A 24,760-nucleotide genomic window follows, 5' to 3' on the forward strand; every position below is an offset into this window, starting at 1 on the left:
GCAGAACATGGCAGCAGGGAGGGCCCTGAGTGGGCTCGTTCTCCTGAGGATCCGTCTGGGTCTGGCGGGTGTGAGCAGCCCCGTGACGGGGCCGGGTCCCTCTCGAGGCAGCGTCTGCTCCGTGCTGGAGGAGGCTCCAGTTAATAACACCTTATCAGACGCCGTGCAGGAACCTGCAGTGTCTAATATGTCTGTTGCCATGGCAACGCTCCTGCTTGCGCTCAGCATCTCCAGGCTGCCTGCTCGTGCTCCCTCCTTTTCATATCAGCGAGCAGCCGGGCTGGCTGTCCCACGGGACCCCCTGTCCTCCCACTGGCCCCACGGCAGGGACAGGACTGCCTGGGGAGCAGAGCACATGCCGTGCCCCAGTGCCCCACAGGGACAGAGGCTCACACTGTCCTCCCATCTCCTGCAGCTTCCCTTTCCTGGGGCTGGTGGATGAAGGTAGCCAAGTTCTCTCTGTGGCATCGAGGCCTCTCTGGGCAGGGCCGGGTGCCATCGTGCCCACTGCAGCCCCTGCCTGCCCGCTGGACTCACAGGGGCTGCAAGGAGGGTGAAGTGCAGCTCACCCGTGCAGGTGATTACAAGGCTGATGGGCTGGAGCTGGGAGAGAGGATGGCTTCCCAAGAGCCTCTGGGAGCGGGAGCTCTCCCTCCTCCCACAGCCAGCCTTATCCTTCTGCACATTTCTGTCTCGTCATCTCTGCTGTCAGCTTTCTCTTCCTCAGTTTAGGGCATCTTCCCACTGCTCCAGTCATCTTTCCATCTTTTTCTTTTCTCCCTTGCTCCAGGAATCATTCCTGCCCATCCCTACCATCTCACTTCCCCCTCCTGCTATCTTTACATTTTTACCCTCTTTCCCATTGTCTTTTCTTATTGCTCTCTCCCTTCTGCTGTCACTCAATTTTTCTCTCTCCCTCCTTTTCGCCCCCTCCCTCTCCCCCCTTTCCCTCTCACTCTGTGTCTCATTCTCCATCTCGGATGAAGGTAATGAAAATAATCGGGCTTCATTAATTCTGAGCCCTGTGAGATGATAGCCATTTGGAGCCATGTTTGCCAATTAGATGGTCTAAATTAGAAGTGACCTTGGTATACTGCCATCACTTTGCCTCTCAGAGTCTAATGAAGCTTTTCACTCCAGCACCCTCTCTCTCTCTCTTTGTAATGGAAATTACCTCCTTTGTCTGGTGGGGAACCTTCCCTCCCGTCTGTAATTCCCCTGGTTTCATAGACATGGGGACAGTGATGTATCTCCTCAGACCTCTTCTAGAGGTTTTCTTTTCAGAGCCACATGATTTCAGCATTTTGGGGTATATTCAGGGGAAACATCTCCTCGGTTGGTGTCCATGGACAGTCAGCACAGGCAGTGTGGTGTGAGAGGAGCTGGATTCCTCCAGCCAGGAGGAATTGTTTGGACATGTCAGCATTATGCAGGTGTTACACTGATGGGTGTTGGGCTCTGAGCCTCCAGCCCTGCACACAAGCAGCTCTGCAGTTGGTTGTTAGAATCCAGTAGATCCGGTGGTGGCTGGAGCCGTGCGTGTCACTGCTGCAGGTTGTCACCAGTGAGGAGTGGGCCCTCTGGTTGTTCTGCAGAGGGGTGACAGGCTTGGAGGTGTCAAGGTGTGTGCATGCTGGTGGGGCAGGGAGGCAGGACCCCTGACCCATCAGCCCTCGGGTGCTCTGTACAGTCATTGCCAGGCCACTGTGTCTGTAGAAATGGCCACCAAAGTGGATGCACCTGCCTCTCCATGGATCTCATCATCATAAAGACATTTTATCTGCTGAAGGGGTCTGAATTTCGCCCAAAACGTGAGGTTCTTGGAAGCAGAGAGGCTTGTCCAGCAACTTTGCATCTTTTAAGGACCATCTGTGTGGTAACAAGAGGAGAACTGAGAGGGACCTTAGCTGTCAGAGCTGCAGGGGATGGTGCTCAGGCTGGGGTGACTGAGACTGAGGTGCCATGCTGCAGTGAGCTTTGCTGGTGACTTGTGGGCCAGGAGATGGTAGCTGCAGCCACACAGGGGTAGGGTTTGGTGTTGGACAGAAAAGAACAGGCATGAACAGGAGAAGGGAAGGGAGGAGACAAACCACATTTGTTGGACTCACAGCTGAGGGTTGTGTTTCAGTAATGGCTCACACTGACTGATGTGTTGCTGTTGTGAAACAGTGTTGGAGCCATTGAAACAGGTAGACAGGAGCTGAGGAGGGGGAGGGCGTGCCAAGCTGAGGAGGGATGCCAGGATGACACACCAGGTGCCTGCAGGTGAGAGGGAGGAGGAGAGCGTTTGACAGCTGCACGCGCTGACACGGGCTGTGCTGCCGTGAACACGCTCCTTGCCATCCCAGAACAGTTGCTGCCATGAGATACATTGCAGTGCAAGATGCTGTGTCGCTGAGTGCTGCTCCTGTCACGCCTGCCACGAGCCGTGGGCCTCTGCACCTTCCTGCCCCATCATGCCCCCACGCTGGGTTTGTACAAAAAGCAGCCTCAGCATGCGAGGCAAATTCCGCAGGTCCAAAGAAATGAGATGTCCTTGGATGCTCTTGCAGTGTGAAAGGACAAACCCTTCAAAAAAGGCAGTCTGGAATTCTGTGCCAGGGCAGAGTGATTTGGGATGTGCAGCTCATTTGCACTCGTATCTTTGCCACCTGCTCGGGGCTGGTCCATGGGGATGAAAGGATGGAGGGTCCTGCCCTGGATTGTGGTGTAGGAGAGGGACAGGAGTCGTCCCTGTCTGTCCTCTGGCCTGGATGGAGCCAGAGGACTAGAGTGAGTCCAGCTGCTGAGCAGTGCCTTCTTTCCAGTGGTTTGATCCCCAAGGCCAGCCCACGACTGTACCGCCGCAGTTCCCGCATCCATACCCAGAATTTCTAGTTCCCTGCACTTTTTTCCAAGCTTTTTTTTCCATTTGCCTTTGGGAATTTTGTGCCTGTAGCAATTTAATGTACCACAGCCTTTTTTTTTTCTTCTTTTTTTTTTTCCCCTTTTTTCCTTTTTTTTTCCTTCCTGTGGTGGAGGGAGGATGGAAAGAAGGGAAGGAATGGTGGCTGTTGAGATGCAGGTAGATAAAGGTAATTACTTAAACACATATAGGGCAGGACTTACAGGTTTGGAGCCCCAGATTAAGATGCAGAGGAGCATGTGAGGTTGATGATTATATTTCGGGGAGAGTTAATTGACGGAAGGTGAAGGCAGACAAAGAACCGCTGCTTACTGCCTTCTTGAATCCCAATCAGGAATTATGATTAAAGACGCGGCGAGACAACAGAGGCCTGATGAATTGGTGTCTTTTTTTTTTCTTTTTTGCCGTCATTCACACTTGATTGACTTCAACCTTTCAAGTGCAAAAGTCTCTCTTTTCCATTATTATTCATAGCCATCTGAGTTTTTCTAATTAAAGTGTATGAAAACAATTACTGATCCGTCGTACTGAGCGTGGTGGTGGGGACGGCTGCCGTACTGTAACGCCTATGAAAAGCCACAGCTCTATAATGATGTGCAGCTGAGGTGTTAGATAATTTTATTCTTTTTCTACTCTGTTGGGGTTTTTTATAATTTCTCATGATTTATTTTTCATAATTCCTAAAGATCCTAGGAAAGCAGGCTCTTCCTGCTGCTAGAGCTGAGAGGGACGGTTTCTTCTTGCCTCCCCTTCTCAGCGTCCATGCTCATCCCCCTCCTCCAAGCCCAGCTACTGGAAATTACTCTGTGACCTTTAACGTCTACCAACCAACCACCCACAGCCATCAGATGCCTCTGTGTAGAGTAGAAGGTGGAATGAGTTTGGTGCATTCAGCTCCCCTCCTGGGATATGTCAGCGGCCTTCTCTGCTGCTCCCTGGGACCTGCACTCACTGCCATGCAGTGGCTGCTCCAGGAAAGGGAGGGAGCTCTGTGTCCCTCACAGCTCAGGTCACAGCTCTGCAGCCACTTCTGTGCCGCCATTTCATCCTGAGATTTTCCATGAGCTCCAGCTTCACCACAGGTGTGCTCCTCTGTCCTGCAGCTCACTCAGAGCCTTGTGGCCCTGCTGCAGAAAGCTGGGTACATGGCAGGCAGCGACCACACACATTCTGTCTCTCCTGAAATCCAGGGTTCAGATGTCCTCTCCATATCCAGCAGAAGGATGGAGAGGCTTGTTTTGCCTTACCCCGAATGGGAGTGTTTAGTTGTGCCTCACCTTCGCAGCAATGGGAGACTGGGAGCAGGAGCACCTGGTGGAAGGGGGGAGCGCTCCCTGGGTGTCAGCAAGGTGGGCAGCTGCTCAGGGCTGTGGAGGAGTCTTTGCTTGCCACAGGCACTGACCAGCACTGGAAGCCCTGTGCTGGAAAACACAGGGAAGGTGACAGTGAGGCAGGTCTGTCTGTCTGTCCCTGTGCTGTGAGACAACGTTCCAGCAGTGTGAGACATTGTCTCCAGACATTGAAAAGGACATTCATTGTCCTGCATCTGATGCCAGCCACATGCAGGCTGCTGATGAGATGGTTTGTGACCAGGTATATCCAAAGAAACCGTTTTTCAGAATAGGATGAGTGTGCACATTTGGCTTTTCCAAAGAGCCTCTCCAGCTGAGCCATGCAGATTCTCCAGCTCTGTAGAAGAAGTGGTGTCCCAGCACTGCACTGGTTTTGATGGTGCAGGATCTAGCACCAAATAATTGAAGAGGAGCAAAGGGAATGCATCAGTCAGAGCAAGGAAAGGGTTACCAAAAGCTTTTTATTTCACAATTTGCTTTCTCTTTAGTCCTTTCTTATTCATCCTCTCCTTTGTCACCTCTCTCCTTATTTGTACTTTTCTTTCTCATGCCCCTCCTTTCCCTGCATCGATACACTTTGAAAACAGTGCTGCAATGCTCCCTGGTTCAAGATTACAGTGTACTTTACTAGGTATGATTTAATTAGGGGCCTTATTATGTTTTCAGCAGCTTAAGGTGGGCCTTTCAACTTATCTACCTAATTGGTTGCACAAGAAGTTTCACAGCCCATGACAAAACATTGTCAGTGATCAAAGTCTGAATTCCACATAAAGGAAAAATATTAATAATAAGATTATTCTTCAAGTGTGCACTGCTAATTATGTCCAGAATGTAACTGTAGAAACACTTTTGACTGATTTGAGCTTTGTCTAATAAATACGAAGTCTTCAGTGAGCTGGGAAAAATGACACCTCTGACTTCACAGTACTGATGTCTAGTTTTGCGACTGGAGATGTTTAAAATATTTTCTTGTGGTTTTCCTCTCCCTATGTCCTTTCCCTCTGTCTCTAGGTGACAACCCCTGAGGTGATGATGCCCAGCAGCATGTTCCTTCCAGCAGCTGCTCCAGAGAAGGATGGGAACTCGGGCGCAGAGGAACGGGAGGGGAAGCAGTCCGGTGAGTGCAGGTCAATGAGATCCACTGTCCCACCACTCCCCCAGCTCCATCACCTGCTCAGGGACCAGTTCCATTCCTGTTAATCCTCTCTTTGATAGGACCTAGACTCAAATACTGTGTTCGGTTTGATGAGCCTTCTTTTTCGAAAATAGGCAGGACATCAAAAAGGAACAGTGAAGACAGAGGTGGCTGAATGGCTTTTGCTTGAAAGGGAGAATTGAAGGTGATAAATGCACTAAGGGATGTGTGTGTGAATAATTTCCAGATATTCAAAGTGAGCAAGGAAGTAAATTGTGTAGGTTTATGCAATGGGCCATGATGAGGTTAATGGGCTGGTATTGAAACAAATGAATGAAGATAGAGGAGAAATGTTAGAAATACTTGTCGTGTTGGAGATCAAAATCACAGAGTATTCAGGACTGAAAGGGGGTGTTGATCTGCCATGGTGTGCTGGTGTAATTTTTGGCTTTTCTCTAATTCTGTTTTCACAGAGATCTCTGAAGATGTGGGGAAGACCCTTTTGTCATCGGACAGCGCAGAGCACAGCGGAGACCCCAAGCCCCCTCCAGCTGATCCGAGCGCTGCCCGGGAGGACTCTGGCTTCCTGTGCTGGAAGAAGGGCTGCAGCCAGGTGTTCAAGAGCTCAGCAGCCCTGCAGACACACTTCAATGACGTCCACGCCAAGCGGCCGCAGCTGCCGGTCTCTGACCGCCACGTCTACAAGTACCGCTGCAACCAGTGCAGCCTGGCCTTCAAAACCATTGAGAAGCTGCAGCTGCACTCCCAGTACCACGTCATCCGGGCAGCCACCATGTGCTGCCTCTGCCAGCGCAGCTTCCGCACCTTCCAGGCCCTGAAGAAGCACCTGGAAACCAGCCACCTGGAGCTGAGTGAGGCTGACATTCAGCAGCTGTACGGTGGCCTCTTGGTCAACGGGGACCTCCTCGCTATGGGTGACCCCTCACTTGCCGAGGACCACTCAATAATAGTCGAGGAAGATAAGGAAGAAGAGAGCGACCTGGAAGATAAGCAGAGCCCAACAGGCAGCGATTCAGGGTCAGTGCAAGAGGACTCTGGCTCAGAACCAAAAAGGGCCTTACCCTTCAGGAAGGGCCCTAACTTCACTATGGAGAAATTTCTAGATCCATCTCGCCCATACAAGTGCACAGTCTGCAAGGAATCCTTCACACAGAAGAACATTCTCCTGGTACATTACAATTCTGTTTCTCATCTGCATAAACTGAAACGAGCCCTCCAAGAGTCTGCTACTGGGCAGCCTGAGCCTACCAGCAGCCCAGACAACAAACCTTTCAAGTGTAACACCTGCAACGTGGCCTACAGCCAGAGCTCCACGCTGGAGATCCACATGAGGTCTGTCCTGCACCAGACCAAGGCTCGCGCGGCCAAGCTGGAGGCGGCCAGCAGCAGCAGCAACGGAGCTGGCAACAGCAGCAGCAGCAGCAGCCTCTCCCTGGGCTCGTCCACACCGAGCCCTGTGAGTGCCAGCAACAGCAATGCCTTTGCAGCCACCAGCACGAGCACTTCAGGCACCGCTCCCATTCCCAGCCTACTCAACCAGGTCTCCAGTGACAGTGTGGGAATTCCTCCCTTGGGTAACGCCGTAAGCACTAACATCTCCTCCCCTGCAGAGCCCAAAGAGGTGAACCGCAAGAAGCTGGCAGACATGATTGCATCCAGGCAGCAGCAGCAACAGCAGCAGCAGCAGCAGCAGCAGCAGCAGCAGCAGCAGCAGCAAGCTCAAACCTTGGCACAGGCACAGGTCCAGGCCCACCTGCAGCAGGAGCTGCAGCAGCAAGCTGCTCTCCTGCAGTCCCAGCTCTTCAACCCAGCACTTTTGCCGCACTTTCCAATGACCACTGAGACCCTTCTGCAGCTGCAGCAGCAGCAGCATCTTCTGTTCCCATTCTACATCCCCAGTGCTGAGTTCCAGCTCAATCCAGAAGTCAGCTTGCCTGTCACCAGTGGTGCACTGACATTGACTGGGACGGGTCCAAGTTTGCTGGAGGACCTGAAGGCACAAGTTCAGCTCCCTCAGCAGAGCCATCCACAGCTCTTGCAGCAGCAGCAAGGTCAGCTGTCCTTGTCACAACCCCACTCCGTCCTACTACAGCAGAGCCAGCACCCAGAGAAGAAGAATAAATCTATAGTGAAGGAGAAAGATAAAGAAACCCCACGGGAAAGGGAAAGCACAGAGAGGGGAGACAATAACGTAACACTGAAGGAGTCTCTTCCTGATAACTTAAAGCCCAAAGAGAAGAAGGACTTTGTGCCAGGCAGCAGTTCAGAGCCCTCCATACTGCCTCCACGGATTGCTTCCGACGCGAGGGGCAACGCCACCAAAGCCTTGCTGGAAAACTTTGGCTTTGAGCTCGTCATTCAGTACAACGAGAACAAGCAAAAGGGGCAGAAGAAAAACGGGAAGACAGAGCAAGGTGAGAACTTGGAAAAGCTGGAGTGCGATACATGTGGCAAATTCTTCTCAAACATCCTCATCCTGAAGAGCCACCAAGAGCACGTTCACCAACATTACTTTCCCTTCAAGCAGTTAGAGCGGTTTGCCAAACAATACAGAGAACACTACGACAAGCTGTACCCGCTGCGGCCGCAGACCCCGGAGCCGCCGCCGCCACCGCCGCCGCCGCTGCCCCCCGCCCCTCCTCAGCCCGCTGCTGCTCCTGCCATCCCCACCTCGGCCCCACCCATCACCTCTCCCACCATCGCTCCGGCACAGCCCTCCGTGCCGCTCACCCAGCTCTCCATGCCTATGGAGCTCCCCATCTTCTCACCACTCATGATGCAAACCATGCCCCTGCAGACGCTGCCAGCACAGCTGCCGCCTCAGCTGGGCCCCGTCGACCCCCTGCCCGCCGACCTGGCCCAGCTGTACCAGCATCAGCTCAACCCCAGCCTTCTCCAGCAGCAGCAGAACAAGAGGCCACGCACACGGATCACCGATGACCAGCTCAGAGTCCTTCGGCAGTATTTTGACATTAACAATTCCCCAAGTGAGGAGCAGATCAAAGAGATGGCAGACAAATCTGGATTGCCCCAGAAGGTGATCAAGCACTGGTTCAGAAACACCCTGTTCAAGGAGCGCCAACGCAACAAGGACTCCCCATACAACTTCAGCAACCCTCCCATTACCAGTCTGGAAGAGCTGAAGATCGACTCACGGCCTCCTTCTCCAGAGCCCCAAAAGCAGGAGTACTGGGGAAGCAAGCGGTCCTCTCGGACACGTTTTACTGACTACCAGCTCAGAGTCCTGCAAGACTTCTTTGATGCCAATGCTTATCCAAAGGATGATGAATTTGAGCAGCTTTCTAACTTGCTGAACCTCCCAACACGTGTTATAGTGGTGTGGTTTCAGAATGCCCGTCAGAAAGCTAGGAAAAACTATGAGAATCAGGGAGAAGGCAAAGACGGGGAGCGACGGGAGCTCACAAATGACAGGTACATTAGAACAAGCAACTTGAACTACCAGTGCAAAAAGTGCAGTCTGGTCTTTCAGCGCATTTTTGATCTCATTAAACACCAGAAAAAGCTTTGTTACAAAGATGAGGATGAGGATGGACAGGACGATAGCCAGAACGAAGACTCTATGGATGCAATAGAGCTCTTGACTCCAACCAGTTCCTCCTGCAGCACCCCGATGCCCTCACAAGCGTACAGCACACCTACATCTTCAGCCAATGCAACCTCCTCAGCTCTTCTGCAGCTCACGGCAGAGGCAGACGATTCCTCCACCTTTAGTTCTAAAGCAGAAGCTACAGATGAGAAACCAAAGCAGTCTGAACCTCCAAGTACACAGCAAAACCAAACCCAAGAGAAGCAAGTGCAACCAAAGCAAGAGCCTCAGCAGCAACAGGACCAAGGAGAACAAAAGACAAGTTCAGCACACCAAAAGATTTCACAGTTATCCTCCCCCTCTTCACTGCAACAGCCACCTCCTCCTCAGCCCCCTCAGTGCTCCTTGTCACAGTCAAGTCCAAGTCCATCTCAGCTCTCACACCTCTCCCTCAAACCCATTCACACATCCACCCCTCAGCAGCTGGCAAACCTACCTCCTCAGCTAATCCCATATCAGTGTGACCAGTGTAAACTGGCATTTCCTTCCTTTGAGCATTGGCAAGAGCATCAGCAGCTCCATTTCCTGAGTGCACAGAACCAGTTTATCCACCCCCCGTTCCTGGACAGAACACTGGATATGCCATTCATGCTTTTTGATCCCAGTAACCCACTACTGGCAAGCCAGCTGCTGTCTGGAACATTACCACAGATTCCAGCAAGCTCAGCCACCTCACCATCGACTCCCACATCCACCATGAACACGCTGAAGAGAAAGCTGGAGGAAAAGGCCAGTGCAAGCCCTGGAGAGAATGACAGTGGGACTGGGGGAGAAGAGCCCCAAAGGGATAAGCGTCTAAGGACAACCATTACCCCTGAGCAGCTGGAAATCCTGTACCAGAAGTACTTGCTGGACTCCAACCCCACACGGAAGATGCTGGATCACATTGCACACGAGGTGGGCTTGAAGAAGCGCGTGGTACAGGTTTGGTTCCAGAACACCCGTGCACGAGAGAGAAAGGGGCAGTTCAGAGCTGTGGGGCCTGCCCAGGCCCATCGACGGTGTCCCTTCTGCCGAGCTCTCTTCAAAGCAAAGACAGCTCTGGAAGCTCACATCCGCTCCCGCCACTGGCACGAGGCCAAGCGAGCTGGGTACAACCTGACGCTGTCTGCTATGCTCCTGGACTGCGACGGGGGGCTCCAGATGAAGGGAGACATCTTTGATGGAGCCAGCTTCTCCCACATGCCACCAACCAGCAGTGACGGACAGAGCGTTCCCCTCTCCCCGGTGAACAAGAGTATGGAACTGTCACCCAGAACCCTGCTGAGTCCATCTTCCATTAAGGTGGAAGGGGTTGAAGACTTTGAGAGTCCCTCCATGTCCTCAGTCAATTTGAACTTTGACCAGACAAAGCTGGACAACGATGACTGCTCTTCCGTCAACACTGCAATCACAGACACGACCACAGGAGACGAAGGGAACGCAGACAACGACAGTGCAACAGGGATTGCAACCGAAACCAAATCCACATCAGGGCCCGGCGAAGGTCTGACTAAAGCAGCCATGATAGCAATGTCCGAATATGAAGATCGTCTGTCTTCTGGCCTGGTCAGCCCAGCTCCCAGCTTCTACAGCAAAGAGTACGACAATGAAGGTACCGTGGACTACAGTGAAACCTCCAGCCTTGCAGACCCCTGCTCGCCCAGCCCCGGCGCCAGCGGTTCAGCCAGCAAGTCTGGCGAAAGCGGGGACCGGCCCGGGCAGAAACGCTTTCGCACTCAGATGACCAATCTCCAGCTCAAGGTTCTTAAGTCATGCTTTAATGACTACAGGACACCGACCATGCTGGAGTGTGAGGTCCTGGGCAATGACATTGGACTGCCAAAGAGAGTTGTTCAGGTCTGGTTCCAGAATGCGAGGGCGAAAGAGAAGAAGTCAAAACTCAGCATGGCCAAGCATTTTGGTATAAACCAAACAAGTTACGAGGGACCCAAAACAGAGTGCACTTTGTGTGGCATCAAGTACAGCGCTCGGCTGTCTGTACGTGACCATATCTTCTCTCAACAGCATATCTCCAAAGTTAAAGAAACCATTGGAAGTCAGTTGGATAAGGAAAAGGAGTATTTTGACCCAGCCACTGTACGTCAGTTGATGGCTCAGCAGGAGCTGGACCGAATCAAAAAAGCCAACGAGGTTCTTGGTCTGGCAGCTCAACAGCAAGGCATGTTTGACAACACGCCCCTGCAAGCTCTGAACCTTCCTGCTGCGTACCCTGCGCTACAGGGCATCCCTCCAGTCCTGCTCCCAGGCCTCAACAGCCCATCCCTACCTGGCTTCACTCCATCCAACACAGGTGGGTACGGCTGCTGCCCTGCTTAGGCACACCTGCACTTGGCACATACCTAGCACAAGGAGTTGTTCCCTCAGGAATGACTGATAACAGGATTCCTGGCCTGCTAGTTCAGCATGTTGACTTCACAGCAAACAAGCAGTAGGTATTTTATCTAATTCCTGAACTGAGGGATAGCAAAGTCTGAACTAGACCAACATCTAGACATGATGCATATCCCTGTGTAGAAATCCTGAAGCTCCTTTAAGGAAGTGGAATATAGAAGATTTATCCAGTGTAACAGAATGACTAATGTGCTGAATACAGTGTTCATTATTCCTTTTGACATTCAGTTTATGTGGTGCCATCCCAAGCATTCAAAAATCCAAACTGTTTCTAGGGAAAGGTGTGGTGTGTGTGGTAGCACTGGTGACAGATGCCCAGAGCGTCTTTATGTGTCCCTGAGGTGAACTCTGGGACAAATCCCAATGCAGCTGAGGATCAGTTTTGAGTAATGGCTGGGTATGACCTGAAAGCATGTCCTCAACAAGAGATGGTGTGGTTGTGGGACAAATCTAGTTTGTATTTTAATAAGATTTTTCTTAACAATGCTACATAAAAATGAAATTTGTCATAATTATTTGGGTGGTCTAATCTCAGATGCTGGACTTCATCTTTTGAGAGTGCTCCTTTCCTTTGTACCGCATGGATAGGTGGAAAGTCTAAGCCATGTAGCAAACACTGGCGGTGGAAAATACAGCTCAATGACCAGCAGTGACCTAAAAAATGTGATCCAAAGGCCTTGTTTCATTACGTGTCTAAAGGGCCCCTGCACATGCGAGGGGTTTTCTATGTCACCCTTCTCACCACAGATCTTGTTTCAAAGCACTCGGCCAGAAGCATCTCTTTGGCAAATCATATCATCACCCTCTCACAGGTTGCTCTGTTGCACTGTTTGCTTAGTGCCCCAAGTTTGTAACAAAAACTAAAATTACTTTTTTGCATTTCAGTCCATATTGTTGCTTTTATTTTTCTCCAAAGCCCAGGATGTGTCCTGGGGAGACGGGACTGCATCTGATGAATCTTAAATGCTGTCAGTGACTGCCTAGACAGGACTGAACTGTTTAGAAAGTCAAACAGTCTGTTTGTGGCCTTTAGATAAAGCTCCAAAGGTCAGGCCACGGCAGCTCCGGGCCTGTCAGAGCAGATAAGGCCATGCATCCAGGAACACTGAATTACCTCCTGCTCCTTCACTTGAACCTCTCAGGGATGTTCAGCTGGGAAACATCCATTTCAGTGGTGTCCACATATAGCATGCCCTTATCCAAGCTCTCCAGGGCCACTGCGTGGAGCCTCATTCCATACCTGTCCTGTCGTCACAAATCATTCCTGTCCCAGCACCCCCTCAGGAGCAGACACAGGTTTCAGAAGGGTTTGGGTCAGCCATGGCTGAACCCTCCCCGCTGCAGCCACCCTCTTTGCAGCCCTCCTGCTGCTCCTTGGCAGCACAACCTAAAATAAAAGTCACCATGTCTACAGGACTGGTCCCAGGCGCCGCCACTGCTCCTGCCAGGCTGGTCTCTGAGCAGCCCCTGCTGCAGTGCTGGGACTCAGGTTTGTTACAGACTGGTCGGGTTTTGCTCTTGGGTTTTACAGCAGGATCTGCTCAGGAGCTGGGGAATGTACAGGGCTGTGCCAGCAGGGTATTGGAGCTTTATTTTGGGGTTTTTTTTTCCACATGGCATCACAGGAGTTGCCAAGCAAAATGTTCCTCTTCAGGAGCATATTTGCCAGCTGCAGCAGCCATGACTGATGGAGGTGACTCCAGGAGCCACACTCCTCTCACTCCCAGCCTCTGTTACAGCAGAAATTGGCACCAGGGACAGAGTTGTTAGTGGCTGTTCCTCCTGTCGGGAAGAAGGACAAGCTCCACATTCCACCATTAATCTATCTCCTTAATGAGGAAGCATCACTACAATTTTAATTCCACCCAAAACACAATGCTTACGCCTAGGGGAGATGACTGAACACCACATAAACTCTGGAATTGCTCAGAAGCTGAGCATCCAGAGCCCCTGGCATTAGAGGGAAGGATGGATGGACAGGAGGGAGGGAGGAAGGGAGGGAGGGAGGAAGGGAAGGGAAGGAAGGGAAGGAAGAAAAGAGTTGCTTCAAAGGTTTGTGGATTCATGAACATCAGCTTAATAAGGACAAAATAAATTAAGTTTAGCCTGTTCTGTCTCCAGTTGCCATGACTGGGGCTTCCCAATCTGTGGAGATTTCTGCAAGATGAGCAGTGTTGAGCGTTCTCACCCTTTGTTGTAGCACTATCCTGCTGCTGGAGTCCTTTGGCCCAAGGGCCCATTAGAGCAGATGCTGACAGGAGTGTTAATGATTTGGGAATTTCAGAGGAGCCAGGAAAACAGCTGTGCTGGGCACCCTGGGTGCTGGTGGGCGTCCCCATCACACAGTCAGTGCCTCTGGGCAGTGCAGCCAAGGCAGTGGGGGCTGAGGGTGCATGTCCCCTCCATGCGGGGCCTGTGGGGTGGGACAGGGGCCATTTTCCAGAGGGAGTGGCAGCAGGGATGGGCTCTCTGACCTGTGCTGCTGCAGCAACGCATCAGCTCAGGCTGGTGGCTGCCCTCATACAGAGGAAGTGGAGGTTCCAGGTTGTGGGGTGGACTGGGGTCACCGTCCTCATGGTTTTTGCCTGCCCAGCACTAAGTGACTTTTCACCTCTCTCTCCCTCTTGCAGCTTTAACTTCTCCCAAACCCAACCTGATGGGCCTGCCCAGCACAAGCGTCCCTTCACCCGGCCTCCCCACCTCTGGATTACCAAATAAGCAGCCCCCGGCCGCGCTGAGCTCACCCACCCCAGCCCAGGCCACGGCGGCCGTGGCCCCGCAGCAGCCGCCAGCCACGACCCCGCAGCTGCCGCCGCAGCAGCCGCCCCCCGCACAGCGCAAGGAGAAGGAGAGCGAGAAGGCAAAAGAGAAGGAGAAGGCACCCAAGGGGAAGGGGGACACCCTGCCAGGGCCCAAGAAGGAGAAGGGGGAGGCACCGGCAGGCACCCTGGCGGCCCCGCTGCCCACCATGGAGTACGCGGTGGAGCCCGCCCAGCTCCAGGCGCTGCAGGCCGCCCTGAATTCGGACCCCACCACCTTGCTGACCAGCCAGTTCCTTCCTTACTTCGTCCCCGGCTTTTCCCCCTACTACGCCCCACAGATCCCTGGCGCCCTGCAGAGCGGGTACCTGCAGCCCATGTATGGGATGGAGGGGCTGTTCCCCTACAGCCCTGCACTGTCACAGGCGCTGCTGGGGCTGTCTCCTGGCTCACTGCTGCAGCAGTACCAGCAATACCAGCAGAGTCTGCAGGAGGCATTGCAGCAGCAGCAGCGACAGCAGCAGCAGCAGCAACAGCAGCAGCAGCAGCAGCAACAGCAGCAGCAGCAGCAGCAGCAGCAGAAACCGCAGCAGCCCAAAGGAAGCCAAACCCCCGTCCCCACGGGGGCTGCCACCCCGGACAAAGACCCTGCCAAAGAACCCCCCAAGCAAGAAGAGCAGAAGAACGCACCCCGCGAGGTGTCCCCCCTCCTGCCCAAACCCCAAGAAGAGCCTGAAGCGGAAGGCAAGGGCGCGGACTCGCTCTGCGACCCTTTCATTGTCCCAAAGGTGCAGTACAAGCTGGTCTGCCGCAAGTGCCAGGCGTGCTTCGGCGACCAGGAGGCGGCCAGCGACCACCTGAAGTCCCTCTGCTTCTTCGGCCAGTCTGTGGCGAACCTGCATGAGATGGTGCTTCACGTGCCCACGGGCAGCGGCCAGGGCAGCGGCTCGTACCAGTGCGTGGCGTGCGAGAGCACGGTGTGTGGGGACGAAGCCCTCAGTCAGCATCTCGAGTCAGCCCCGCACAAACATCGAACAATCACAAGAGCAGCAAGAAACGCCAAAGAGCACCCCAGTCTATTACCTCACTCTGCCTGCCCCCCCGACCCCAGCACCGCATCTACCTCGCAGTCGGCCGCTCACTCAAACGACAGCCCCCCGCCCCCCCGGCCCCCCCCGGCTTCCCCCCACGCCTCCAGAAAGCCCTGGCCCCCGGCCGCCCCCCGCGCCCCGCCAGGGCCGCCAACAACGCCGCCCTTCCCTCCTCTCTCCTCATCTTCAACGGTTACCTCAAGTTCATGCAGCACCTCAGGGGTTCAGCCCTCGATGCCAACAGACGACTATTCGGAGGAGTCTGACACGGATCTTAGCCAAAAGTCAGATGGACCGGCGAGCCCGGCGGAGGGGCCCCAGGACCCCGGCTGCCCTAAGGACAGTGGTCTAGCTAGCATAGGAATGGACACCTTCAGATTGTAAGCTTTGAAGATGAACAATGAAAATGAATTTAAATAAAAAAAGTTAATAACAAACCAATTTCAAAAATAGACTAACTGCAATTCCAAAGCTTCTAACCAAAAAAAAAAAAAAAGAAAAAAGAAAAAAAGAAAAAGCGTGGGTTGTTTTCCCATATAACGATGCCGGTGGGTTTTACATTTCTTTTTTCCTTTCCTTTTAATAAAATAAAACTTAAAAAAAGAAAAAAAAATCTGTTACATTTGTCCTCTGGAAGGTACTGTTGGTCTGGGAGACGAAGGCCGTGCTGCCTCCTGGCGCCTGCGGAGCTCGCACCCCTGTACATTGCCCCGTCTGATCCCCCGTCGATAGCACAGCAGAGCCCGGCAGCGCTGTATGGGAAAGCAGCCCACCTGGAGACAGTTTTAAATTTCTTGCTATCTTAGCATTCAGATACCAATGGCTTGCTAAAAGAAAAAAGAAATGTAATGTCTTTTTATTCTCAGGTCAATCGCTCACACTTTGTTCTGTTTTCAGAATCATTGTTTTATATATATATATATATATATACATATATATATAATTTCTTTCGTTTGTTTTGGGGGTTTTGTTTTGGTTTGGTTTTGTTCCAGAAAAGGATTTTTTTGTTGTTGTTTTTTGGTTTTTGGGGGGGGGGGGTTTTGTTAATTTAAAATGGGCAGAAAGTATTCAAGAGAAAAACAATGTGAACTGCTTTAGCTTTTCGGGGATTCTAAGGGTAGCTTTTTCTGCTGAAGCCAATTCCAAGGGGAAAAGTTAAGCACTCCCACTTTTCAGAAAACAAAAAAAAAAAACCACACAAAGAGTGTTGAGGACTTGGAGCTTAAAAAAATAAGTTTTAAAACAACTGACTTTCTGTATTTATGATAGATATGACCATTTTTGGTGTTGAGTAGATTGTTGCATTGGAAATGAACTGAAGCAGTATGGTAGATTTAAAAGAAAAAACCCTTTTGTGTACATTTAGCTTTTGTATGGTCCAGCTGACGGCTTCTCATTTGATGTTGTCTTGTTCATTCCTAGACAGATAGATTGCGATCCATCGACTCGCCTGAGCTTTTCTCCCCTTTGTACCTTTATCCCCGTCCCCATCCTGTAATCTTCCACTTATGGTCGCTACCTTCATTTCTTAGAGGGTGGTTGCATAATTATTTTATAAAAACTAAAGAAAGAAGTTCAAAGGGTTTTGGGGGTCAGTAGGATCCCTTGCAGAATATTTTTTGTTGGGGGTTTGAAACTTTTTAAGGCATATACATGCGATTTACCTATGTCTGTTACCCTTGTGCACTTATTTTATTCTTATTTTCCGTTTCTCTTTTTTTCTTCTCTTTTTCTTCCCCTATTCCTTTACTCATTTTGTAAATGCTTCAAAGACTCTGTTCCTGACCTCTGAGCATCGGTTCTGTTTGTGTAATTAGGCTGCACTCTGTTCCTTCTTTTGAAAAAAAAAAAAAAGGTTTTGTTACATTTTTTTCTCTAAAAGAAAATTCATGCTTTAAATAAAATCCAAAGACATACCCTTCACCACTGGTGCAGAATGAGCAAAAAGGATTCTTTTTACTTGAGAATTTGTTTCTGATTTAAACAAACAAGTCTAAGTTTAAATAAAGAATAAAAAAACGTACCGAGGTTGTTATCTGTGCTTCTTCTGCAAGCAGAGAGACAACTCTTAGTGAGCACCCAGTGCACCCCAGGCAGGTTTCTCTTTCCAAGATCTCTCAGTGGCAGCACCGGGTGCCAGGCTCAGGGAGGCCCAGAGCCCCCCGGCCCCCCCAGCCCGCATGCACCTCAAGTGGCCCAGACTTTGAAAGGAAAACTTTATGCTGCTAAAATGTAGATTTTTGGAGACGTAGATACTTTGCTGTTCCCTTCCATAACCAAATGCCAACAGAAACAACCTCTTTCCGCCATGTTTCCTCTGCCCGAAAGCACGAGAGCCTTCTGCCCACCATCATCATCCTCCTCCTGCTTCAAAAGGGAACTTGGAAGACTGTGAACGCAGGTTCCTCCCGCCGCCTCGGCTGCTCCTCCCCGGGCCGAAGCCGCTCGCCGCCTCCCCGAGAGACTGGAGCGTCTGAGCGCGGGTTCGGTTTCTAGCGGGACACTTATATTTTTATGGAGTTTTGGTTTTAGTTTGACGAAAGACTAGATCCTGAACTGTTGTACATATTTCTGACTAGGCTAATGCACAGTGCAAATTCCTTTTTTAATTGTTTTTTAAGTAGTTGATACTAAAGCGCGAACCACCGGATGTTCCTCCCGGGACCCAGCTGTAGCATAAGGTGTCAAAAACAGAACCACGTACCCATGGAGTGTTTGCTGTTTTAACAAACTGTTTTCTTTAACAGAAGTTCTTGTATTTCTCCCTGTGTTTGAGATGAACATTTTTTAAATTCTAAAGTTGTACAGTTTTTTTTTTCCATTATTTTATCTTGTTTGTAATTCTATGAAATATATATATATATATATATTTTTTGCCATTTAACTGTTGTATGTTACTCTGTCTGTATCATATAGAAATTTTTTTGTTTTGTTTTGTTTTGGATTCTCTCTGTGATGCCAGTTCCCAGTTTAACACAAGCTTTATCTGTCCAATTCTGCAAGGTCTCTTTTGGAAATCCTTTTCTTATGTCTTGTTTTGTTTCGGTTTTTTAATTATATTGCTTGGTCATAGTGCAATTTCTCTCTCCTCCTTCCCCCTCCTCCTTCCCACCCACTAAAAGGTTTTATAAATTCATTTCCTTGTATTTTTTCTAAATGTTTCTAGAGACTCTTTCTGTGCGAGGTTGCCTCCTCCTCCTCCTCCTCCTCCTCCTCCTCCTCCTCCTCCTCCTCCTGCAGTGCGGCCGCGCGGGGACCCCACGCCAGCCTCGCGCCACCCCCAGCCCACGCGTGGCCTTTCCAGCAAGCGGCAGGGCAGGGCCAGGCTGGGCACGAGGAAAACACTTCAAACTTAGCATTAAGTGGGTTTCTGTTTTATTTTTAATAAAAAGCTTTTTTAAGTGGTGAAGATGGCCAAAGTTTCATACAATTGAGAATAAAGAGAAGCATCAGGGGTGTGCGGGGCCACCTGGGGCTGGTGGGGGACAAGGTGGGTGGACACAGCCAGCACGCTCACCAAAATATATTTTGCTTTAAAAAATAAATAAAAGCTTTTAAATAGAAGCAGAAGTTGGGTCGGTTGGTCGGTCGGTCGGTTGGTTGGTCGGTCAGTCGGTCGGTTGCTTGATTGTTGGTTGGTCGGTTGGTTGGCGCTGATACTGCCCACTGTGAAACAAAACTTTGCTATTTTTTTGGTTTTATTTGGGGGGGGGCGAGTTTCGGTAGAACAGAAAGCATAAATGAGGTGAAGAGGGTTATGAACAGCCTTTGCAATGTACAAAAACTAGAGCAAGTGAAACCAAAAATGATGTTCTTGGTGTTTTTCTATACTGTAGTCTTGTTAGCTTTTTTGTTACTGTAACAATGCTGATCTCGAACTGTACCAAAATACATGAGACTGACAGAAACAAACCACATGGAACTTTCAAAACTTTAAAAAACTTGTCACAAAAGACTTTGTTGTCATAGTTGAGTTGACTGTAGATGGTAATTGAATATACTCCTTTGGAACTATTTCATCACGTATGTTTCCTGCTCATTGTGATACATTAAAAAAAAAAATGAGCAAAAGCTCTAGTGTCACTGTCCCGCGTGTGCGGTGCTGGGTCCGTGTCGGGTGGGTGTGTGCCACGTGGCACGGTGTGGCGTGGCTCAGCAGGGCGCACCTGTCGCAGGTGGGCACTGCCACAGAGCCCGTGCCCGCACACGTGTCCTCGTGCCCCGCTGGCCCTGTCCCTCCCACCAGGGCCGCAGTGCCTGGGCTGCTGCCGTGAGTTCCCCTGCCAGTGGAAGCAATGAGCCAAGCAGCGTCACCTGTACTGCAGCTTTGGGATGCTCCGTGTGTGAAAAGGACATGAAAAGTGCATTTAATTTTATTAAATGACTGCAGAAGGATTCTGGGCATGGTTCTGTAGTGAACGGTTCAAGGGAAAGTGCAATGCCTTGATGGTCCATCCTGAAACCTGTGAACTAAAAAAATCACATCTGTTTCTGCTGATAAATCAAAAGAAGATGCAGGTAAGTAGGTAAGTGGCAATTCACTGCACTCCCTGTGCAGCAGGGAGGGAACCCAGAGGAACTGCTGAGTGTTCAGTACACAATTCTCTTGCCAAAAATTGCCCCTTGCAGCAGAAAAGGCTTGAAATCCACTAACAGGGACCACATCCAAAAGGAGTCACAGGGGCCACAGCTCATCTCTAATTTATAACCACCGTGATAAATAATTTACACCCACCACCGCAGGTGGGACAAGCATCTGCCAGTATGGGTGTCCCTGGTGCAGTTGCCAGGACAGCGAGGGGCTTCCTCCCCCTCCACGGGAGAGGGGCTGAGCTCCGTGGTCTCCAGCAGAGCAGAGGGCACAGGGAGGAAATCTGACAGCTCCCAGGGGTGTGGAGCATTCCTTGGCTAACGTTCATACTGACTGACCTGGGCTCCACAGGCCCTGAATTACAAAGTGTGTCAAAATCACCGAGGTCCCCATGATGCTGCGGTGTAGCTGCCCCAGCCCTGCCCCGGGAGCAGCCCCCAGAGGCGACCTCTGCCCCATGGGCAGCCAGGAGGGCGAGCCCCAGTGCACCTGGACTCGCTGCAGCCCAGGACTCTGCAAACTCTTCTCTCCAGGCTGCCCAGTCCTGTCCCTGGCTTGGGCACTGTTCCTCTGGCATGAGCCTAAGCAGATGAGAATCTGGATTGTCTCTCAGCTGGCTGGGGTTTTCTTAATAGGAAAACTCCATCCTGCCTTTTTAACAGGCAGACAGGACTGCGGCAGTGACAGGGTCGCCAATGTGACCCTCCTGCTACTGGTGTTTGCACTGCACTGCATTAACATTTCTCCTGTTCCTAGACCGGCTACTTTGTAAGTTTATTATATAACATTGCTATTTATTCTTGGGTTGAATTCCACTGTAAAACAGCCACACTTGAGGAAGTGCCTCGTTATGTTCAGGAAGGTGTAAATGGCCTCGAGTAGCTGCACAAGCTGCAAACTAAAAACCTCTGCGCAGCATCCTGCACAGAGCAGCCCATCCATGGGAATTGTGCAAACCTCTGACAGGAATAAAAAGGTTTTGCCATGCTGTGATTCTGGTAAGAGAAGGCTGGGAGTGATTTTTAATGACCTTTCATTGCCATCATCTCAAAGAGATTCAGCTCTCACTAGTGCACTCTTACAGGCTAAAAAATGCATATTTATACAACCATGGCAGGACGTGCCTGGCCGATGGTTTGGAGCTGCATTTCCAGCTGGAGGGACCCGGCAGAGCCCCGGGAGCTCATCCCAGGCACAGTGCAGAGGCTGCAGTGACACCACCCCTGCAGAGGGCCCCGGCAGGGTCCCGTGCCCACCTGGGCTGAAGGACGCTGCAAGGCTGCTGAGGCATCCCCAGCACGGCTGGATGTGCTGCAAACTGCCACCAGGCCGGGCTGTGCCCGCAGTGGGGAAGGGTTAACTCATGAGTGCTTCAACTCCAGTGTGGAGCTGGTTCTCTGTTCCAAGCTCGTTAACAAGGTACACCTGATGATCTAAAGCACTAGAGAGTCATTTTAATTAACGCTCTGCCAGAGGGGATGTGGTGAAGACACTGATTTCACTCCAATGACTTTCTATTTTGGTGTTTTGCGGAATCAGTGTGTTGGTCCCCGGGCTGATGTGAGCTAATCCAGCCGCTGCTGCATGGGCACAGCCACGGCTGGGCTCCCCGGGGCAGGTCGGTGCTCAGCTGCTGGCACCTTCCACGAGTCCAAGTCACGACCCCTTGGCCAGGCTGTGTGGGGCTGGCCCTGGTGGCTTGTCCCCCGCAGGACCCAGCTGTCACCCCAAGCCCCAGCAGGGCAGAGGTGGCAGCAGGGTGGCAGCACCACAGGAACAAGAGACAGCCATGCAGTCATGGGGCCCCTTCCACACAGGCCACACAGGGCAGGGGGCACCTGGCCGTGCCCACTGTCCCACCCCGAGGGACGGTGCCTGCCTGAGCTGGGAAGGAGCCACAGCCAAGGGATCTCCAGGTCTCCCCCAGCCTCTGCGGTCATAGAGGAGAGACTTCACACTGCCCCAGAGAGCAGACAGCAGTACCTATAAATGGTATTGTGCTCTTGGTTAGATGGGAGCATGATGTTACTTAATTAATGTTTTAATACCCTAGGCATCTTCTGTGCCGTATAATTCATATCGATTCGGCTGTGAGCATGTTCTGTTAAAAAGACTCTCTTTCCTAAGCAAACTTTCAATTATATTGAATTGTCACAGCAAAAAAGGGTCTTTTCTCAGCATGGGGGAGGGGGTTTTCAGCCAAAGCACTGCTGGCCAGGCTGGGTACACACCCGCACACACAGAGGCGTGCACAAGCACACAGCTGCACACGCGTGCACACACGCGCATGTGCACAGTGCCCACACCTTCCTGTCCAGTGCTCCCACCCTCCCGAGCCACTGGTGCCACCCAGCACAGCTTGTGGCTGCAGCAGTGGGTCAGTGGGGTTGGCCCCTACCACAGCCGAGGCACAGAGCTTGGCACACTGAGAGAGTGAGGAAAGTCAGTGCCAAATGAGAATTGTCAGAAGATTATCATCGGGGCAGAGAGAAGGCAAAGCCTCTTTTCACCGCCCAGTCAGGCTGATGTGTGTGGGGAATGCTCAGTGTTTTGGCAGGGCAGTGACAGCTCCTTTTTAAGCAGCAATTCGGTGTTCATTGTGTGACCGTGTCCCTCCTGCTCCAGCAGCACCATGATCAGCGCACTCAGCCGGGGAGGGGGGACACGGGGCATGGCCAGCCCTGCCATGTGTCCCTGGGCCCTGCCACACCCCAGTGAGCTGGAGGGGGCTCCTCTGTGTGCCCAGGGTCAGGGAGTGCCCGGGGGACAAACACAGGATTGAGACCATGGATTGATTGCCTTGTGCCACTCTTGCCGGGTTCTGTGAGGCTGGGACTCGGCTCTGGGCAGGCAGACAGCTTCTGGGAGCACACCTGCAAAGCTGCTCTGTGCCAGGGCAGGTTCACTGCGGCACAGAAAGGTCGCTGGCACACACCAGCGGGTTCCCCTGACCACTTCAGGGCCTTCCTGCTGGGACAGCACAAGGCAAAGCAGCTCTCCATGCTCTGCTCGCAGGGAGTTGCTCCCAGCAGCTCCCCATCTGAGAGAGGTGGAGGCAAGATGGAAACCCGTGTGCACACTCCAAAGCCAGGCCCTGGCTCTGTCCCTGGCAGTCACCCTCTCATGCCGTGGGGCTCTGGGGAGGCTGTGGAGTGAGTGAAGTGGAGCTCTGGCACCTCTCCCAGCGCTGCCTCAGCCCCTCCAGGCCGGGCTCAGCACTCCCCCAGTGCCAGGGACCTGTGCCCACCAGCCCCGGGGAGCAGCGCAGGGAGGTGATGGCAAAATGTGTAAAGATGCTTGCTTGCTCTCAGCAGCAGAAGAGCACCTGGGCATTCTGGAAGGATGATGAAAGGAGTGGGGCCATGGTGTGTCAGCTCAGCCCTGCGTGTTATGGCAGCACGGAGCTGCCAGCTCTATCACCAGTCCCTGCCACCAGGCTGAGGGCCATCCCTCAACCCCAGCCCCGCTGAGCCCATCATCCCCACAATGTGGGGAAAAGAAGGCTGCTCCCCCACTGTCCTCTACCAGGGAGGCCTTATCAAGGATTTCTGTCCTTTTTTTTTTAAATAATGAGGCAAAGATAAAAATTCTGTATTTTCATTACTACCCATTTTCACAGCCCGCTGAACAAAAACACAAAGCGCTTCTCCTGCTGCCCCTTGCTCCCCAGCCCTGCCTCTTTCTCCCATGGAGTTCAATTAAAGAAAGGCGAAAATTGAAGCTGTTTTACGCAAGGCGATTGCAACATGCATATTTGATTTTTATGATGGATCTAAATTGCTGAATAAGGCCGTGGAACAAAGGGAGACTGCGGCTTCCTGCCCATCACAGCCAGGCAGCCACTGCAGAACAAAAGCGCCAGCCATTAGGAGCTCAGCGGGGAGATACATTATATAAATGACTTTGTTTCTCTGCCCCTTCCCCCCCATGAGGGCTCGGACGGGGCTGGGGGCTGCTGATTCCACATCCCGGGGAGAGCAGGCTGCGGGCGTGGGGCCTCGCTGGAGGCACAGGACGGATGCGGAGAGCTGAGCACACACCGGGGCTGGGACACAGCCTGACCCTGGCTCCTGCCCTGGCATCAGCCCCTGGTGTGGCAGCAGTGCCCCTCAGGCATTTGGTGACACCCTTTAGCAGCACCTTTGCAGCCCGGGCTGCAGGGCCAGTGGCAGGTGGCACTCAGGAGCTGGGGCGGCAGCAGCCCCGAATGAGAGCAACCGGGCAGGGCCAGCCTGGAGCGCCCCGATGGCCCCGCTGATGTCCCTGCAGCGTGGAGCAGCCCCCGCTGCCCACCGAGCCCGGGGTGCTGGGCACCACGGTCTGCACCCATGGGGAGCCATGGTTTTGCCTCTGCTCACAGGACCCACTCTTTGTCTGTAGGGAAAGCTGCCTCCTAGGGATGCTTCAGGCAGATCTGCAATTCCTCAGTCTAAAGCAGGTGTTTGACAAGGGCGGGATCTGGTTAGGATCAGACTGTGCTGGCAGAGGGTTTCCCTGGCTCTGTGAAGCTGCTGCAGGGCAGAGCTGGGCTGTGCTGCACAGACAGTGTTTGTGGACAGACAGGTGGACACTGTGGCCTAGCCTGGCACGCTCCGGCGGGCAGGAACAGCCCCCGGCGTGGCTGAGTGATGAGCATTGCCAAGATGTGTCCTGGCACAGCCCCAGCTGCCCACAGTGCAGTGCCACGGCAGCACGGCGGCTCCCGGCCGCTCCTCTGCCTGTCCCTCCCCAGTGACCCGGGGTGCCCTGGCAGGAGCCCAGCCTGGATCACAGCCAGGAACACGCACACAGCCACGGACACGAGGGATGGGAATGAGCACACAGCCTGGATCATGGGCACGAACATGCACACAGCCAAGGACATGAGGGATGGGAATGAGCACCCAGCCAAGGACACGAGGGATG

General features: G+C 52.2%; 1 protein-coding gene across 2 annotated transcripts in view; it reads left to right on the forward strand.

Moving 5' to 3' along the window:
- Positions 1-17,287, forward strand: part of ZFHX3 (zinc finger homeobox 3) — a 129,146-nt gene extending 111,859 nt beyond the window's left edge. For both annotated transcript variants that reach the window (XM_066557662.1, XM_066557661.1), the window contains exons 8-10: positions 5,269-5,374; positions 5,866-11,313; positions 14,045-17,287. In XM_066557662.1, coding sequence (XP_066413759.1) covers positions 5,269-5,374; positions 5,866-11,313; positions 14,045-15,648 — 7,158 coding nt within the window. In that variant the 3' untranslated portion in view covers positions 15,649-17,287. The remainder of the gene's footprint in view (positions 1-5,268; positions 5,375-5,865; positions 11,314-14,044) is intronic.
- Positions 17,288-24,760: the final 7,473 nt, after the last annotated feature.

Source organism: Molothrus aeneus, chromosome 11 (assembly GCF_037042795.1).
Source record: "Molothrus aeneus isolate 106 chromosome 11, BPBGC_Maene_1.0, whole genome shotgun sequence".
Lineage (NCBI taxonomy): Eukaryota > Metazoa > Chordata > Aves > Passeriformes > Icteridae > Molothrus > Molothrus aeneus.